The 20,331-nt window shown below is 35.4% G+C and overlaps 1 protein-coding gene across 3 annotated transcripts in view; it reads right to left on the reverse strand.

Moving 5' to 3' along the window:
• Positions 1–576: 576 nt before the first annotated feature.
• Positions 577–20,331, reverse strand: part of TLL1 (tolloid like 1) — a 260,947-nt gene continuing 241,192 nt past the window's right edge. The window contains exons 19-21 of one of the 3 annotated variants that reach the window (XM_029235369.1): positions 9,766–9,979; positions 3,653–3,903; positions 577–2,513 (exon numbers count right to left, since the gene is read on the reverse strand). In XM_029235369.1, coding sequence (XP_029091202.1) covers positions 2,379–2,513; positions 3,653–3,903; positions 9,766–9,979 — 600 coding nt within the window. In that variant the 3' untranslated portion in view covers positions 577–2,378. Of the gene's footprint in view, positions 2,514–3,499; positions 3,904–9,765; positions 9,980–20,331 lie in introns of those variants that run through there. The other 2 variants (XM_029235370.1, XM_029235368.1) reach the window with 2 other exon arrangements.

Genomic DNA, 20,331 nt, shown 5'->3' on the forward strand with positions numbered 1-20,331 from the left:
AGTTTTACCATAATTCACCTCTAAAATTGACTTTATGTGGAGAAGTTTCATCATAAAATATATCTACTATTTATATAGGTCAAGATTGATTCTACTACATTTTGTAGAACAAACACAGATTTTTATATCAAACAATCTGGGTTTTAACATCTAACTTTACACTGTGACCCTGGGAACATTATATGTCTTCTTTGAGCCTCAGTTCCTAAACCACAAAATGAGAACATCACCACAGTTCTCAAAGGGTGGCATAAAGGTTAAAAAGAGCTAGTGTATGTGCCTAGTACTGGGCTGGGCACAGTGTAGTATATTAGGTGTTAATGTATTTTTCTCCTCTAATTCCCATTCCCAATATTTTGGCTAACTGGAGATTAGTGAAAAAAAATATAGAAGAGTTACTGGAATAAATCAGCTCCACTAAAAAGCTCATTATATTGCAGGCGTTAGTTATACATTTCCAAAGTAACATTCAGTAAGATCAAAAGATTGGTTTTAAAAATGTATTTACATAATAAAATTCATATGCAAGAAAAGATTTCCAAGGCAACAATGACAAAAAAAACCCAAATAAGCTAAATCTGTGTGTATAGTTTAATTTTGTAAAATGAAGAAAAATTCTCAATTTTATTAAATGTTGAATGTTCATGGACAGGTAACAGAACAAAAGCTACTTCATATAGCAATCTATATCAACATCAAAAAATATGAAAATAGAGTTTCTCTGAAGGAAGGAGCCTTTTTAAAATGGGGTTGATAATAATTAGAAGTTCCCATTATTTGTCCATGAAACGTCCTATGAAAGGTGCTACTTTAAATAGGATTTTAGTAGAAATTGGCACGTAAGTTTAAACTTTTCAACCACCCACTACTTTTCACCTCCTTGTAACTCCACTCATTCAGACAACCTCACATATACATACATTAATATTTTTTTAAAAACCTGCCTTTAAAGCAGAAAATTCATTTTCTACCATAAAAGCAGGTCACCATACTTATATCCAATGCTCTCAGTCACAGAAATGGATTTTCCTCATAGAAATGCTAATTAACATACACTATTATGTTCAACTTTTCAAAAGTTGTGTCTCTTAGGAGGATCTGCTCGATCATGTGAAAGAATTCTAAGGCAATATAAGCAGTTGTTCCACAGGACAAGTGTTGCCCTTGCAATGATATACTCTTGATACATTAAGTCTTTAGTCTTCAAGTGCTACCAGCCAGACAGAGACATTCATAGTCTACAGGTGGTTGGCTCAAAGGTCAAAAACTTTGTTTAAAAAAATGTTTATGGACTAGCACCATGAAACAAATCCTTTTTTTTTTCAACATTGCATTTAAAAAAACTGATTTCTAGGAAGAGAAAGAAAGAGATCTTTCAATTCTAACAAGGCCTACTTCCACTTCATTTCATTTCATTAAAAAAAAAATACATTAACAATGACAACATCAACATTAACTACAACAGATCAACAACAAAAGAATGACAATAGCAGCAGTGGAACTTGAGTATGAACCATCCAGGCAGTCGCTTAGAAGAATCCTGTTCACACCTGTTGGGAGTTGTCTCATCAAGTTCATAAGACATCACAAGCCTTCTTGAATTTGGTATGAAAAGACAGCACTTTCACTGAAAGAACTGAGTTTACCAATCAATTGGGCATTTTCCAGCACTTAAATAAATGATATCTAGAGTTAACTGCAATGATAGACAGTACTGACATTTCAAACTTGTCAGAACGTCACAAAAACGACATGGTCTCGAGATCATTTATGTTTCAAAGAGGTAAATTTAGCCTGCAAGTGAAAATAATGAAGCTGAAATATTCCAGTTTCCAAGCATTGGTCATACCCACATTTAAAGTATAAACCACCCTCAAGAGACTTCCACTTCACAACAACTTATATGGGTCTGGTTTACACTGTCTTCAAGATCCAAAGTCAAAGCAATTATCCTAAGATACAAGGAGAGGGTATTCCAGTCTATGACCTGCAAGGTCATTTTACTTTTCCCATATATTGAAAAATTGTCAAAACGGACACTCTGCAGGGTCACAGACCCTGAATGGGACTGTCTGAATTGTGAAGCAGCTATGGTGAGCTGTGAACAAAGGATTGTGAAGTCTTCTTTGAAGCATGAGATGCCCTTTCACCAACTTTATTTATATTTATACTGTCAAGAATGAAGTTCAGATATCCTGGTAATGTTGATCAGGGTTAGCTGGAAACTTCTCTTTTAGTACAAAGATAATTCTGGTCTTGCAGTTTTCTTCTGCTCAAACTCATTATATAAAACTTTGTGCTAAAATCTTCATTTAAAAAAGAAATACATCTTCTTTCCATTATGCCCATTCCTTTATGTTTTGATGGAGGTTATGGTGTTAATTTTTGGTATGCGTGGTATCTGGATATCTGATGCTTTTGTATCTTATATGAAATCCTTTCTTGCTGATTGTGTCATCAGTGTGAAAATGAATTAAAACTGTATCACCAATTGAATAGATCTCTTCTGGTGGCTGAAGACAAAAACAAACAAAACAAATAAACAAACAACAAGAATGAATTATTTTTTCTTCAGTGTAATTCATGTTTGGGAATTTTTTTGGTATATAATTTAAACCTCCCAACAACATTGAAAAGTGGATAAGAGTGACTTTATTTTACAGATGAGAAAACTTGAGTTTCAGAGAACAGATGACATGCTCAAGATCACAAGCCTGATCAGTGATATAGCTGAGCTTTGAACATGATTAAGTTTATTTCCAAGTTCTGAAACTTGGTGTTTTTTCCCAAAATTTTAAGCCAATTTCCTTTGATTTACAAGTAATTAAAGTGAGGTTCACAAAGGATAAAGGGACATTAAATCTATTTCAGAAGGTGCTCTGAGGCAGAGCCACTTCCAGAATCCAAATCATCCATTCCTTCTTGCTTTAATAATCTAAGTACCAAGAATAATTTTTGTTTCATTTCAGTAGCTATTTGGACAGGAGTTCAATATTATTTAAGAAATGGTCACTGGTAGACATTTGAAAAATGGGACTAATATCTTCAGAACAAAATATGTATTCAGAAGAACATTTGATATTAATGCAGTGAATCGTGGGGGAAAAGCATTGAGAAAACCTTAAGCTTTCCTGTTTCTTATTTCTCATGTTGACAACCTCTGACCTATGTTTTGTACTCCGTCCTGTGCCCACTGCAATGGAGCAACATTCAATAGTACCGGCTCTACCCCCACACCAATGGTAGATACTGTCACTTATCAAATATATTGTTGAGAGAGGAATGCCAATGATGTGCATATTCTTTTTGCTTTATGCTTTAATTTATGAAGCTTACAAAATTGTCAAAGGTGTGTATTTAGGCATATTTCTTTTAGATAATTAAACATTTAAATATTTATTGCACAATAAAAACATGAATTAAAAAAGGATGTGGACAGTAACAAGAAATTATAGCTATTGAATTCATCTGTCTTGTTCAATATTATTGAGCAAATTCATTAGAGATGGAGAAGTAAGGGAAGAAGAGGCATGTTATAACTTGTCAAGCCATTTTGTAAAAGCACTGCTGATTTGCATATGTTACACATATCAATCACCAATTTATAGGCATTTTTATCATGTCTATGGTATCCTGCTCGTACTGTATTTACCCCTGATCCACAGAATCGACCAAGCCCCACCGCTGTTGAATCGAGACCGTCAAAGAGCTCAACATAGTCATAGCCACAGTCGGCTTCTTCTTCCACTTCAAAAATCTGGAAGGATAACTCGAGTCGAGAGCCCCGTTCTGACACTAACAGCCATTCACAGTCAACTTGTCCTGGATAGTTGTTATCACCAAACTGAGCATGTGAGTACAGATCTCTGGGTTTTGATTCCACTTTCAGTCTGCCACCACACTCTGCCCAGGAAAGAAAAATGAAATAAGTGAGCTCAATGAGGTTTAACAATTTAAATTTCTCTTTTAATATAGTCTAACCACTCTCTAACTTCTGTATTCATTTCCACCATCAGTTATGTTCCCTATATTTGAAGATTCAGATGGCATAGTGGGTACTGTTATAGGCCCTAAAGAGACTGTTGGGTTGGAATTTCAGCTCCATACCTACTAGCTCAGTGACTTTGGATAAGTGACATCACTTCTCTTATCCATAGGGTAAAGCGGTCAAGATTAAAGTGCAGATGATAATAATAGTACCAATCTTAGTGGGTTTTGAGGATTTGACTAACACACAAAAATCACTTAAAACAGTACCTGCCATACAGTAACTCTCAATGCATTTTTTTATTGTTATATCTCATGTTGTTTTCAGTCTTAAATGTTTTCGTGGAAAAAAGGTCTGTCTTAATTTGAGTTTAATCTTAATAATTTAAGAACCCAGGATCCAAAGGAATAAGAAATAACTTAAAGATCAGCAAAATATATAAAACTCTTGTATGTGTATATGTGTCATATAGAACTCTCTGCATAGAATATGCAGACCAGTATTACTTTACTTAGGTAGAAATATTTATCTAACTTGGTTGGGAAAAGCATACACACATCATTAATTGTAGTTATTTTTGTAGTTCCAGAACCTTGTCAGTTATATTTTGTGATTTTAATAAACAAAGGAATTTAAAATGCTCTTTTTATGGCTTTTTCAGAGAGATATTAATAAATATAGGCTTTACCAGTTACTACTTTTGTAATTAGAGGTAAATATACCAAAGAAATATATAAGCCTGCATAAAGTTTACAGTTAGTGTAATTTAGAGAATACAAATTTTCAAAATTTTCTCAGGAACTCTTTGTAGTCTGAGCCCCCAGATTTTACAATGACTAGAGAATAAATTGTAGAGGAAGTCTACAATGTCTCCTCCAACCAAGTACATATACAAACATATGGCTGGGGGTAGAGAGAAAAAGAAAGGGATATGAAAAGTGTCAGGAGAAAGTAGAGTTTCTTTCTGCCCTTATTTGCCAATGATTGAGAGGTTCCTGGGAAACAGTTATTTCAGTACTAAAACCAGGAAAGTCCCAAGAAAACTGATATGAGTTGGGAGGGAACAAAAACAAAAATCCAATGTGGAAAGATTTGGACAGCTAAGCCTCTGGTTATCAAAACACAATTGTAACCCTGGTGTGGTCATCTGTGACCAGATTGTCCTTGGCAGCACCCAGTGAAAGTGAATTAGGACAGCTAAAATTCTTAGATTTTTCAGATTTGTATATAATTTACCTACATTGTGGTTTGGTGATTTTAAGTAAAAAAATATTTCTGAATTCCCAGGATGGAACCCCATCTAGATGTGTCTGAATACAAGTGGGCTCAACCAAAACTATGGGCATTTTCACAGACAACTGCACATTCAGAGACCTTTGCGCGACTAACATATGAAAGAACTTCCAACTAGGGTTTCAATCGTGAGAATGGCTTCCCCATCATGTTAAATGATGTCCCTTTGTCTTCCAGATGGTAGGTGGGGTGTCTTGCACAATCTATTGATGTAGGTGCCACAATTACAAATGTAAACATGTGAAGAAACACATGTGCTTAGAACCACTCTGGAAAGCTGCAAATCTGATCAGTCTTGGGAATCATCTCTTAAGTGTCACAGACTGGAAGGCAAGCATCCTTCCTTTCCCACCACGGTGCTTCTCTTATTCCAGTAATTCCAAGAATTATTGTCCTCTCCGTGTGACAGAACTCCACAGCTAACTGGCCTGGGTACAAATCTGAGCTCTATGCTTCATCAGCTGTGGGATTTTGTCCCCCACTTCATTCCTAAAGTGGGGATCATACATAGTACTTAAATGATAGGGTCTAGATGAAGAGTGATGGGCTAATATATGTAAAATCATTGAAGGATACCTTGCACATAGGAAAAGCCATATAAGTATACACAATCATCATTTTGTTATTATTTTCTAGTCAGAATATCTAAATGCCACCATCTATACTCCTAGAGATCCACTCAGGCATGAAAAGAAAAGCCAGAAAAATTGAAAAACGATTTAAAGCACTATTAACCTGTTTTCAGAAAGGAAGGATTATATTTTTGAAGGCCAGTAAAATATTTTGTGAAAGTATTTCTGAATTCAATATATAAATGTATAAACCAGTGTAATCTCATTTACAGATATTTTAAAAATTTGACCTATTCTCAAAGTTTAATATAATTCAGTGATTTGTTTTCTTTACAACTGTCAGCACTTGTATTACTTTTATTCCACAACCCAGGAAGGGGTGGACTATGGGAGAGGCACTGGCTTCTGTGTGCCTACTTCAGAGAAACAAAGTAGCAAAGCAAATCAGGATCCAGAGGAGACAATTCTCTGTCAACACCAGATCAGAACAGAAATCAAGAAGGAAATGAAGTATTTAAACAAAAAGAGATTTCACAAAGCCTTTGTGAATCTGAAATGTGAGGCATCGTTATTTGATTTTATTGAAAACTTCTAGAAAATGAAAATACTCAAAACAAATGACTTAAACTACAATTAAGAGTGACTTAAAATGTTTCAGAAAGGGTGGCCCTCGTTTTAATTTGGAAAGACTTCTGTTCATTTCCTGGTAAAGTGTTAAATCCCTGTGAGGGCCTGTAATTTGAGCAATAAATGCTTTTAGTAGGCACTATAATTTAATTAAGTTCTATCAAAATAATTTCTAAGGACCCTAATAATATATTATTTGATTTTTAAATTAGGATGATGCTTTCTGCTGCAGAATAAAGTCCTACCTGACATGCCATGTTTTAAAATATTTTCTCTCCACACTCCCCCTCTTTTTCTGTATTATAGCCTTATCATATCTGAGAGAATATATAGGTTATTTTTTTTTACTGAGTTTTTTTCTTCAATAGTTTATCTAAGGCTGGCCTAACACCATTTGTTACCTGATTAAAATAAATTTGGACTTTTAGAATTTGGACCTACCTTTAGAGGAAAAAGGGACTTTTTCCAGCAAAGTCCATTTCCCATTGATTTGGATAGTATTACTTGTAAAAAAATAGCTATAAAGCAATATTAATATTTCTCTTCACCTAATTTCAAAATTTGTAGTATTATAAGTTTTCCTTGTGGATAAAATTAAAATTGTATATAGAAATATAAATTTACTCAAGCAAATTAAAATGTATACTTCAGGGCCCCTTAATAAAAGTTACATGTGTTCTAGAAAACATTAAATAATGAATAAATGCTTTATACATTTAGCAGAAATTGACAGATGTGGTACTGGACTTGGCTGTCTTGGTGGTAAAAACTGACTGAAAATCATAAGTTTAACTTATCAGACTATAGCTGTCAAAAGGCAGGAATTCCTTCTGTTTTCTCATAAGTTACCACAAAATTCCTAATTTTTTGCTATGAATTACTAATACTTTACAGTGTCTATTCAAAGCAGGTACCAAATAAATATTTCATGAAAGACTGTGGAATAAACTTGTTAAAGAGAAAGCTTTCAAAAGAAATAAATAGTAAGCAGTACATAAGAATATTTCAGCATGTATGGCTACTTGAAAGTAACAGTGTAAATAAACTCTACCCAGAAAATTCAAAGACAGCTGGTTAAGTGAGAGCAAAAATTTACATGTAAAATAGACAAGCAAACAAACAAACAGGTAATGCCAAAAATTTTGACTAGCACAACTGAGCAGGAGTTGGGAGGCTAGGACTCTAATTCTAACTATTATTTTTTGTGCTACTTCAGTTTCATTTGAGTCTTAGTCTCAAAATCCTCATTTCTGAGATGACAGGACCGAATCATGTTTTGCCTACAAATTATGATTGAGGCTGATCATGTGGGTATTTGACTGGATTTGAACTGAACAGAGAGAAAAAATGAGCCTATTCAGTTGGATAGTTAGGACAGAAGATTTGATTAAGACAAATAAGGAAGCATTCAGTCTCTATTGTTTCAATTAACAGTGATCCAGTTTTGTATTGGTTTTCTTCCTAATCCAAAATGTTTATGTTAAGAAAAAATATACCATAGTAGAAAGTGCATGAGCATTGGAAACAGAATTAGGATAAAATCCAGGCTTTGATATAATTTTAGAAGTCTTTGCAAATTAATTAATCCTTCAGATTTTAAATTTCTTTATCTGAAGATAAAGATAATAATTCATACATCATATAGCTCTTTTGAGAACTCAATGTATGTAATTTATATTAAGTATATGTATGTGTCTGAAATATCAAGTGCATGCTATATATACAATTGGATTTCAATATATGATCTCTATGATAAGATAATTAGATCCTAACAGTGGATTCTAAATGGTAATACAAACACTGAAATGGGTCCAGAGCAGAGGCTATGAAAATTAAGGAGTCATGGAGTTATACAGCTGCAAGAAAACTTGAGATTTAAGGTAAAGGTAAAGATGAAAAGAGAAACTATAAAAGTAGGTTTTTATGAAACTAAGACAGAGGAATTTATAGGTAAGTAATTTAAAAATAGTGTATCAGCTCTTTCAAGAGTTTTGATAATATACTTTTACATTCCATTCTTAGAACCTGTGACAGCCACGATTATTTAAAAAATTGTGCCATTAACTCTGTGCTTCAGAAAAATATTGATCAAGTCATAGGACTCCAATTTTTCCATTCCTTCAATGTGTGACAAGTTATCAGGAAAATATTTAAAGAACAAACATAAAGTGTATAAAAAAATCCTTCATTAGTATGAAAATTTTAATCCATGAAAGATTTTTCTCAAACCAGAATATTTATATTAATCATGAGAAATAATTATTTTGTATTATTTATGAGTCCAGTCATTACTAGCATGAATCAGACAATATCCACTTTCTCACAAATAGGCTTCAATATAAATCTAATGCTCATAACAGAATATACTAGAGTGGAAAATAATATTGGACAATGGAATAAAGTTATGTTTTCTAAAATAAAAGGAAAGGAGAAAACAATAATCAGGAAACCATGACAAAAATTACTGCACTAAAATTGTTTCATTGATGAATTTGTAGCCTATTATATACTGCATTTTACACCAAGATAGATGTGTCTCAATAGTTTTGGCATTAGAACTGCCACTAGGTGTCACTATAAGCTAAATGATTTCAGTAAATATATATATATATATTTTTTAAACTGAATAAAAAAAAGGATATTTACTGGACATTTATGGAATATATTATAAATTTGATCCAAATTATAAAAAAGTTATTTGACATTTTTGCTTAAAATTTTCCATATTTTTCTAAATTGTATTTTATTTCTTAAAGACTTCCATTACAGCTGGAATCTGTAAGAGTCAAATTAGGGATTAGGATTAGGGAAAAGACTGTGTTGCCTACCAAATAAAAGGGAAAAAAATAAAACTGTAAAACAGAGAGTTAAATTCCAAATTTGGTTTACAAAAATATATTAATGTGAAAGTTAGCTAAACAAGTAGGATTTTAGCAAAAACAAAATTTTTGAATTCCAAGCTATAGATTTCTATCTGTTAAATATAACATATAAATCAAACTGCTAAAGTTAACATGGAATACACTATATAAATATTTAGAGATAGTTCTTCTTGATCATACCACACTGAACATGAATCAGATCAAACTATTGTGTTTCTTTTAATTAGTTCAACAGCTACAAAGATATTTAGTTAGGATGTTATGTGGTTCTCAAACATTTCACACAGTACTTCAGTGAGACTTCTTCTGATTCATTTATAATCCTGTTATAGATCCCCTGCACACACTAGAAGAGAAACTTGGATCTTACTCAGAAAAGAGAAGCATCCCCTAATTTACTGACCTGTAGAATGTGTGGCTTGAAAGCCTTTTCTTTGAACAGATGCATCAGAAACAAACCGAACAAACATTTTATTTCCAGTAGCCACAAGGGGCTCTGGTATCTTGTTCCCACACAGTCGTCCAAGAATTGGTGATTTTTCCGTTTCTCCATCAAATACTTCCAAATGATCATAAGCACATTCTTGATGCTGCTCAATCTCAAACTCACTAAAAATCTATTAAAAAAGAAAGAAAGAAAGGAGAAAAAAATAAAAAAGCCACATATCACTCAAAATGGGTACTTTTCTTTGGAGCAGAAATACAGAACAATAATATGTCCAGGCCATGCAAATGATTCAATCCATCTAGCACATTATTGAAAGGGGTGTGAAATCAATAGAATATAAAGTCTCTAGGAAGACTTTATAATGAGGAAAACAATGTAATAACTTCACGTGAAATTCTATTGTACTATTTGACTATTGCAACTAATTCTACTATTGCAATTAAGTCTACTCCAGAATTTAGACAGATTATAATAACAAATGATATTTTATTCTGAATTTATTCTTAATGCATCAGAAAATTTTAAACAATTATATTTAAAAAATGAGTCCTTCTGGTGTTAATGATCATAAACTACTGAACATCATCATACCATTGAGCACTTAAACTGAAAAGAAAACTCCATAAAATAATTAAACAAGTAATTATTTTCACAGAAATTAAATATAGTAAATCTTAATAGAATACATAACACAAAGGGATTTTTCTTATACATTTCTTTATTTAGATCTTACAACCCATATTATTAGAAAACACTAATATGACTTTAAGCTAGATTATTTTTAGTTAACTGTTCAGAGAGATGGTACATTTATTTTAATATTTGGAGTCTTGCAAAGTTTAGTATGTTTTTTTATGTGTAGCAAATTCTTAAAATAAAAGTTTATTAAATATTTAACACATTAAATATAACGATGGAAAGTTTAATTGAGACTGACTGAAAATAATAATTGTCCAAACTATTAATAATTCCAGGGATTCTAGGTTATTTGCCATTGCCAATTAAGGCTTTTTCCATTCCTCATAAAAACCATCATACATTCAAGAAATAAACCATCACCCCTACTTAAGCCTATAGAGCAAAGCTAAAAAATATATAAAATAAATTGGAGGAAATATAAAATATGCTTGAAAATGTATTAATTTTGCTACAATCCCTACAGCATAAAATATTTGTACATAAACTTTCTACATACATGTTTTCCTTAATGCAGTTTTGTGAAGTGATTATAATTCTCAATTTAAAGCATACATTTTGTATTTTTGAAAGAAAAAAGTGACTAAGACAGGTTCTCCCTCACTGTTGATCACATTTATCTATTCCAACCACACTACCATCTGCTCTCACTTCTGACTTTAGAGGAGTAAGGGAAGAAATGAAGGAAGCAATTTATATTAATTAGGGAGTAGGAGAAAAGATTGAAGAGACAAAAGAAAAGGAAAAGGGCTGATCTCTCACGTCCCATTCCACTGTGCCCTACTTAAAAATATAAATTAAAATGTTATAACCGGAGGTGAGGGGGAAGATGGCGGAAGAGTAAGACGAGGAGATCACCTTCCTCCCCACAGATACATCAGAAATACATCTACACGTGGAACAACTCCTACAGAACACCCACTGAACGCTGGCAGAAGACCTCAGACGTCCCAAAAGGCAAGAAACTCCCCGCGTACCTGGATAGGGCAAAAGAAAAAAAAATAAGCAGAGACAAAAGAATAGGGACGGGGCCTGCACCAGTGGGAGGGAGCTGTGAAGGAGGAAATGTTTCCACACACTAGGAAGTCCCTTTGCTGGCGGAGACTGCGGGTGGTGGAGGGGGGGAGCTTTGAAGCCATGGAGGGAGAGCGCAGCAGCAGGGGTGCGGAGAGTAAAGCAGAGAGATTCCATCACAGAGGATCGGTGCTGAACAGCCCTCACCAGCCTGAGAGGCTTGTCTGTTCACCTGGCGGGGCAGGCGGGGCTGGGAGCTGAGGCTTGGGCTTCGGTCAGATCGCAGGGAGAGGACTGGCAGCATGAACACAGCCTGAAGGGGGCTAGTGCGCCACAGCTAGCCGGGAGGGAGTCCGGAAAAAACTCTGGACCTGCCTAAGAGGCAAGAGACTTTTTCTTCCCTCTTTGTTTCCTGGTGCGTGAGGAGAGGGGATTAAGAGTGCAGCTAAAAGGAGCTCCACAGACGGGCGTGAGCCGCGGCTATCAGCACGGGCCCCAGAGACAGGCATAAGACGCTAAGACCGCTGCAGCTGCCACCAAGAAGCCTGTGTGCGAGCACGGGTCACTCTCCACACCTCCCCTCATGGGAGCCTGTGCAGCCCGCCCCTGCCAGGGTCCCGCGATCCAGGGACAACTTCCCCGGGAGAACGCATGGTGCGCCTCAGGCTGCTGCAACGTCATGCCGTCCTCTGCCGCTTCAGGCTCTCCCCACATCCGTACCCCTCCCTTTCCCTGGCCTGAGTGAGCCAGAGGCCCCGAATCAGCTGTTACTTTAACCCTGTCCTGTCTGAGCAAACAACAGACGCCCTCAGGCGACCTACATGCAGAGGCAGGGCCGAATCCAAAGCTGAACCCCAGGAGCTGTGCAAACAAAGAAGAGAAAGGGGAATTTCTCCCAGCAGCCTCAGGAGAGGCGGATTAAATATCCAAAATCAACTTGATGTACCCTGCATCGGTGGAGTACCTGAACAGACAATAAATCATCCAAAATTGAGGAGGTGGACTTTGAGAGCAAGATATATTATTTTTTCCCCTTTTCCTCTTTTAGTGAGTGTGTATGTGTATGTTTCTGTGTGAGATTTTGTCTGTATAGCTTGGCTTTCACCATTTGTCCTAGGATCCTGTCTGTTTTATATTTTACTTAAAAAATTTATTTCTTAATAATTCTTTTTTATTTTAATAAATTTATTTTAAATTAATTTTATTTTATTCTCTTTCTTCTTTTCTTTCTTTCTTTATACTTTTTCCCCCTTTTATTCTGAGCTGTGTGGATGAAAGGCTCTTGGTGCTCCAGCCAGGCATCAGGACTGTGCCACTGAGGTGGGAAAGCCAACTTCAGGACACCGGTCAACAAGAGACCTCCCAGCTCCATGTAATATCAAACGGCAAAAATCTCTCAGAGATCTCCATATCAACACCAAGACCCAGCTTCACTCAATGACCAGCAAGCTACAGTGCTGGACACCCTATGCCAAACAACTAGCAGGACAGGAACACAATGCCACCCATCAGTAGACAGGCTGCCTAAAATCATAATAAGTTCACAGACACCCCAAAACACACCACCAGATGTGGACCTGCCCACCAGAAAGACAAGATCCAGCCTCATCCACCAGAACACAGGCACTAGTCTCCTCTACCAGGAAGCCTACACAACCCACGGAACCAACCTTAGCTACTGGGGACAGACACCCAAAACAATGGGAACTACGAACCTGCAGCCTGCAAAAAGGAGACCCCAAACACAATAAGATAAGCAAAATGAGAAGACAGAAAAACACACAGCAGATAAAGGAGCAAGGCAAAAAATCACCAGACCTAACAAATGAAGAGGAAATAGGCAGTCTACCTGAAAAAGAATTCAGAATAATGATACTAAAGATGATCCAAAATCTTGGAAATAGAATAGAGAAAATGCAAGAAACATTTAACAAGGACCTAGAAGAACTAAAGAGGAAACAAGCAACAATGAACAACACAATAAATGAAATTAAAACTACTCTAGAAGGGATCAATAGCAGAATAACTGAGGCAGAAGAACGGATAGGTGACCTGGAAGATAAAATACTGCAAATAACTACTGCAGAGAAGAATAAAGAAAGAAGAATGAAAAGAACTGAGGACAGTCTCAGAGACCTCTGGGACAACATTAAATGCACCAATATTCGAATAATAGGGGTCCCAGAAGAAGAAGAGAAAAAGAAAGGGACTGAGAAGATCTTTGAAGACACTGGAGTTGAAAACTTCACTAATATAGGAAAGGAAATAGTTAATCAAGTCCAGGAAGCACAGAGAGTCCCATACAGGATAAATAAAGGAGAAACATGCCAAGACACATATTAATCAAACTATCAAAAATTAAATACAAAGAACAAATATCAAAAGCAGCAAGGGAAAAACAACAAATAACACACAAGGGAATCCGCATAAGGTTAACAGCTGAACTTTCAGCAGAAACTCTGCAAAGCAGAAGGGAGTGCCAGGACATATTTAAAGTGATGAAGCAGAAAAAACTGCAATCAAGATTACTCTACCCAGCAAGGATCTCATTCAGATTCGATGGAGAAATTAAAACCTTTACAAACAAGCAAAAGCTGAGAGAGTTCAGCACCAGCAAACCAGCTTTACAACAAATGCTAAAGGAACTTCTCTAGGCAAGAAACACAAGAGAAGGAAAAGACCTACAATAACAAACCCAAAACAATTAAGAAAATGGGAATAGGAACAAACATATTGATAATTACCTTAAATGTAAATGGATTAAATGCTCCCACAAAAAGACATGGACTGGCGTAATGGATACAAAAACAAGACCATATATATGCTGCCTACAAGACACTCACTTCAGACCTAGGGAAACATACAGACTGAAAGTGAGGGGATGGAAAAAGATATTTCGTGCAAATGGAAATCAGAAGAAAGCTGGAGTAGCAATTCTCACATCAGACAAAATAGACTTCAAAATAAAGACATTTACAAGAGACAAAGAAGGACACTACATAATGATCAAGCGATAGATCCAAGAAGAAGATATAACAATTGTAAATATTTATGCACCCAATATAGGTGCACCTCAATACATAAGGCAAATACTAACAGCCATAATAGGGGAAATCAACAGTAACACATTCATAGTATGGGACGTTTACACCCCATTGGTTAACAACCGACAGGACATCCAAAATGAAAATAAAAAAGGAAACACAAGCTTTAAATGATACATTAAACAAGATGGACTTAATTAATATTTATAGGACATTTCATCTAAAAACAAGAGAATACACATTTTTCTCAACTGCTCATGGAACATTCTCCAGGATAGATCATATCTTGGGTCACAAATCAAGCCTTGGTAAATTTAAGAAAATTGAAATTTTATCAAGTACCTTTTCCGAACATAATGCTATGAGACTAGATATCAATTACAGGAAAAGATCTGTAAAAATTACAAACACATGGAGGCTAAAAAATGCACTACTTAATAATGAAGTGATCACTGAAGAAATCAAAGGGGAAATCAAAAAATACCTAGAAACAAATGACAATGGAGACACGACGACCCAAAACCTATGGGATGCAGCAAAATCAGTCCTAGGAGGGAAGTTTATAGCAATACAATCCTACCTGAAGAAACAGGAAACATCTCGAATAAACAACTTAACCATGCACCTAAAGCAATTAGAGAAAGAGAAACAAAAAAACCCCAAGGTTAGCAGAAGGAAAGAAATCATAAAGATCAGATCAGAAATAAATGGAAAAGAAATGAAGGAAATGATAACAAAGATCAGTAAAACTAAAAGCTGGTCTTTTGAGAAGATAAACAAAATTGATAAACCATTAGCCAGACTCATCAAGAAAAAAAGGGAGAAGACTCAAATCAATAGAATTAGAAATGAAAAAGGAGAAGTAACAAGTGACACTGCAGAAATACAAAAGATCATGAGAGATTACTACAAGCAACTCTATGCCAAAAAAATGGACAACCTAGAAAAAATGGACAAACTCTTAGAAATGCACAACCTGCCAAGACTGAATCAGGAAGACATAGAAAATATGAACAGACCAATCACAAGCACTGAAATTGAAACTGTGATTAAACATCTTCCAACAAACAAAAGCCCAGGACCAGATGACTTCACAGGCAAATTCTATCAAACATTTAGAGAAGAGCTAACACTTACCTTCTCAAACTCCTCCAAAATATAGCAGAGGGAGAAACACTCCCAAACTCATTCTACGAGGCCAACATCACCCTGCTACCAAAACCAGAGAAGGATGTCACAAAGAAAGAAAACTAGAGGCCAATATCACTGATGAAAATAGATGCAAAAATGCTCAACAAAATATTAGCAAACAGAATCCAACAGCACATTATAAGGATCATACACCATGATCAAGTGGGGTTTATTCCAGGAATGCAAGGATTCTTCAATATACGCAAATCAATCAACGTGATACACCATATTAACAAATTGAAGGAGAAAAACTGTATGATCCTCTCAATAGATGCAGAGAAAGCTTTCGACAAAATTCAACACCTATTTATGATAAAAAACCTGCAGAAAGTAGGTATAGAGGGAACTTTCCTCAACCTAATGAAGGCCATATATTACAAACCCACAGCCAACATCGTCCTCAATGGTGAAAAACTGAAACCATTTCCACTAAGATCAGGAACAATACAAGGTTGTCCACTCTCACCACTCTTATTCAACATAGATTTGGAAGTTTTAGCCACAGCAATCAGAGAAGAAAAGGAAATAAAAGGAATCCAAATCGGAAAAGAAGAACTAAAGCTGTCACTGTTTGCAGGTGACATGAGAGTATACATAAAGTATCCTAAAGATGCTACCGCAAAACCACTAGAGCTTATCAATTAATTTGGTAAAGTTGCAGGATACAAAATTAAAGCACAGAAATCTCTGGCATTCCTGTATAATAATGATGAAAAATCTGAAAATGAAATTAAGAAAACACTCCCATTTATCATTGCAAGAAAAAGAATAAAATATCTTGGAATAAACCTACCTAAGGAGACAGAAGACCTGTATGCATAAAATTATAAGACACTGATGAAAGAAATTAAAGATGATACAAATAGATGGAGAGATATACCATGTTCTTGGATTGGAAGAATCAACATTGTGAAAATGACTCTACTACCCAAATCAATCTACAGATTCAATGCAATCCCTATGAAACTACCACTGGCATTTTTCATTGAACTAGAACAAAAATTTTCACAATTTGTATGGAAACACAAAAGACCCCGAATAGTCATAGCAATCTTGAGAATGAAAAACGGAGTTGGAGGAATCAGGCTCCCTGACTTCAGACTATACTACAAAGCTACAGTAATCAAGACAGTATGGTACTGGCACAAAAACAAAAACATAGATCAATGGAACAGGATAGAAAGCCCAGAGATAAACCCACACACATATGGTCACCTTATCTTTGATAAAGGAGGCAGGAATGTACAATGGAGAAAAGACAGCCTCTTCAATAAGTGGTGCTGGGAAAACTGGACAGGTACATGTAAAAGTATGAAATTAGAACATTCCCTAACACCATACACAAAAATAAGCTCAAAATGGATTAAAGACCTAAATGTAAGGCCAGAAATTATCAAACGCTTAGAGGAAAACATAGGTAGAACACTCTATGACATAAGTCACAGCAAGATCCTTTTTGACCCACCTCCTAGAGAAATGGAAATAAAAACAAAAATAAACAAATGGGAACTAATGAAACTTCAAAGCTTTTGCATAGCAAAGGAAACCATAAACAAGACCAAAAGAAAACCCTCAGAATGGGAGAAAATATTTGCAAATGAAGCAACTGACAAAGGATCAATCTCCAAAATTTACAAGCAGCTCATGCAGCTCAATAATAAAAAAACAAACAACCCAATCCAAAAATGGGCAGAGGACTTAAATAGACATTTCTCCAAAGAAGATATACAGATTGCCAACAGACACATGAAAGAATGCTCAACATTATTAATCATTAGAGAAATGCAAATCCAAACTACAATGAGATATTATCTCACACTGGTCAGAATGGCCATCATTGAAAAGTCTAGAAACAATAAGTGCTGGAGAGGGTGTGGAGAAAAGGGAACACTCTTGCACTGCTGTGTGGGAATGTGAATTGGTACAGCCACTATGGAGAACAATATGGAGGTTCCTTAAAGAACTACAAATACAAATACCATATGACCCAGCAATCCCACTACTGGGCATATACCCTGAGAAAACCATAATTCAGAAAGAGTCATGTACCAAAATATTCATTTCAGCTCTATTTACAATAGCCCGGAGACGGAAACAACCTAAGTGTCCATCATCAGATGAATGGATAGAGAAGATGTGGCACATATATACAATGGAATATTACTCAGCCATAAAAAGAAATGAAATTGAGTTATTTGTAGTGAGGTGGATGGACCTAGAGTCTGTCATACAGAATGAAGTAAATCAGAAAGAGAAAGACAAATACCGTATGCTAACACATATATACGGAATCTAAGAAACAAAAATGTCATGAAGATCCTAGGGGTAAGACAGGAGTAAAGATACAGACTTACTAGAGAATGGACTTCAGGATATTAGGAGGGGGAAGGGTAAACTGTGACAAAGTGAGAGAGTGGCATGGACATATATACACTATCAAACGTAAAATAGATAGCTAGTGGGAAGCAGCCGCATATCACAGAGAGATCAGCTCGGTGCTTTGTGACCACCTTGAGGGGTGGGATAGGGAGGGTTGTAGTGAGGGAGACGCAAGAGGGAAGAGATATGGGAACATATGTATATGTATAACTGATTCACTTTTTTTTAAAGCAGAAACTAACACAGCATTGTAAAGCAATTATACTCTAATAAAGATGTTAAAAAATTGTTATAACCAATAAGCATTAGTGAATCACTATTTGCTATAATTATTATGAGTAAAAAGGAATATTTACTTCATTCAACCAATGACTATGGCTAGTTCAAAAATATTAAATACAGCACAAAGAATCTCACTGGAAAGAAACACAGTGCAGAAAAATACAGTGAAGAAGGAGAGTTTAGCAGATTTTATTTAATCTGAAGCACAACATTCAAAGTACAGCATCACCAAATGGTTTGTCACTTATTAATCTCTGTAATCTAGTGGCAGAGAAGGAAGCAGAGTAGACACACAGTGCATGGACTATAGAAGACACTGAATGGGTTGTTGGCTGGATGTCTGTATAAGGCTGTCCATTCATCTACCTAATTACCTAAACCCAGTTTATGGCCAATCCTATGAATGGAAACAACGTAGACATGGCAAACCAAAACTTCTGGTTATCTGCCTCTTATAAGATGGTACTCAGTCAGCTTCTATTATCTTTGTGTACACATAAACAGTCTTAATATCAGTTTGTAACTGTTAAGAAAGCAATAAGAGAAAATCAGCTTAACAGCACCAAGAGTTTTTTTTAGCTAAATATGCAACAAAGCTTCTAAATAATAAGATAAATATTGTTTAAAAAGAAATATAACAATATCTGAAAACTGTTGCATGCTGAATAATTGTCTCTTTTGAATGGGCTTTAGAACCATTCATCTATAAATTTAAAGAGCAGAGAAACCTACTGTGTACAAGAGAAAAATTTAAGAATGATGGGGGTAATGGCATTCTAAAGCTTATCCTTTAAGTAAAAGTTAAAAATGGGATCAGAATTTACAGACCACACATGTTCAGTCCTTTGATTGGCCCATTGAAAACTAAGTGAATGAGATAACTAAGTGGCTACTTCATTCTCTAATGAAATAAATGCAGGATTTCTGGAGTAAATCATAACATATTTTACAGAGCAGAGCAATACAGTACAAGGTGGCATTGAACTAGTGGGCTGGGGGCATGCCGACACCTGGTCTGCAGTCAATTGGCTCCAGCTTTTTATCAAATTACTAATGGAATCAGACTGACTCTATAAGAGTCAGAGTAGGCAAAGCTTTTTTAGCTGACACATTCTCAATGATGCAAATAACTCTCATTCATTAAAGTACTGTTGAATTTTCTTCTTGGAATAAGTAGTAGCTTGTTAGGTCAGCTGCAAAAATTGCGTGGTCATTTTGGTCCTTTTCCAGAAGTCAGCTTAACCAAATGCTCTACCACACACAAGCAAAATGTGACAAATTCACATCTCATAAATCGGCCCTGTAATATCGAGACATCCACGTAGAGACCCCTCCATATACAGTGACTTTGCCTTAATATAAAATATTTCTAGGCCATAGAATGGTATTATAGGAGTCCATGGGAAAATAGAAAATCTTTAAAAACAGTTTTTAGAGTCCCCAAAGATAACGTGAAATACATAATTTATTACTTTATTCTATCACACATTCTGAGCCATGAATCTCTATGTCTAAATGATGCAGAATGTGAAAATTTCCAGGCACCAGGAACCAATGACACAGAAATGTCTCCCTAGAAGACACTTAGATTCCCAAAAAATATTCCCCCGAAGTCCTTCAACTTTACAATGGAGACAGAAAAGAAAAGCTGATGTGTGGAGCTGTAAGGAAGTCTGATTTCTGTTGAAACACTACCTTCTCTTTTGAGGACTTTTAAATATTTTTCTTAAGCGTTTACACTCAGACTTTACAGACAGTTTGGTATTCAAACATTTCAACCTTATTCACTCCATGATTATATTTCTATGATTTTAAGGTTCATAATCCAGGTTTTAGAAAGGCCAAAAAGAGTGAATAACAGTAAGTCCTAGTAAGAAATTCTAATGCATTTAAGGAGTTTCATTCAAAAGGAATA

This window comes from Monodon monoceros, unplaced genomic scaffold (assembly GCF_005190385.1).
Source record: "Monodon monoceros isolate NGI ecotype Baffin Bay Population unplaced genomic scaffold, NGI_Narwhal_1 Super_Scaffold_20, whole genome shotgun sequence".
In the NCBI taxonomy this organism is placed as follows: domain Eukaryota; kingdom Metazoa; phylum Chordata; class Mammalia; order Artiodactyla; family Monodontidae; genus Monodon; species Monodon monoceros.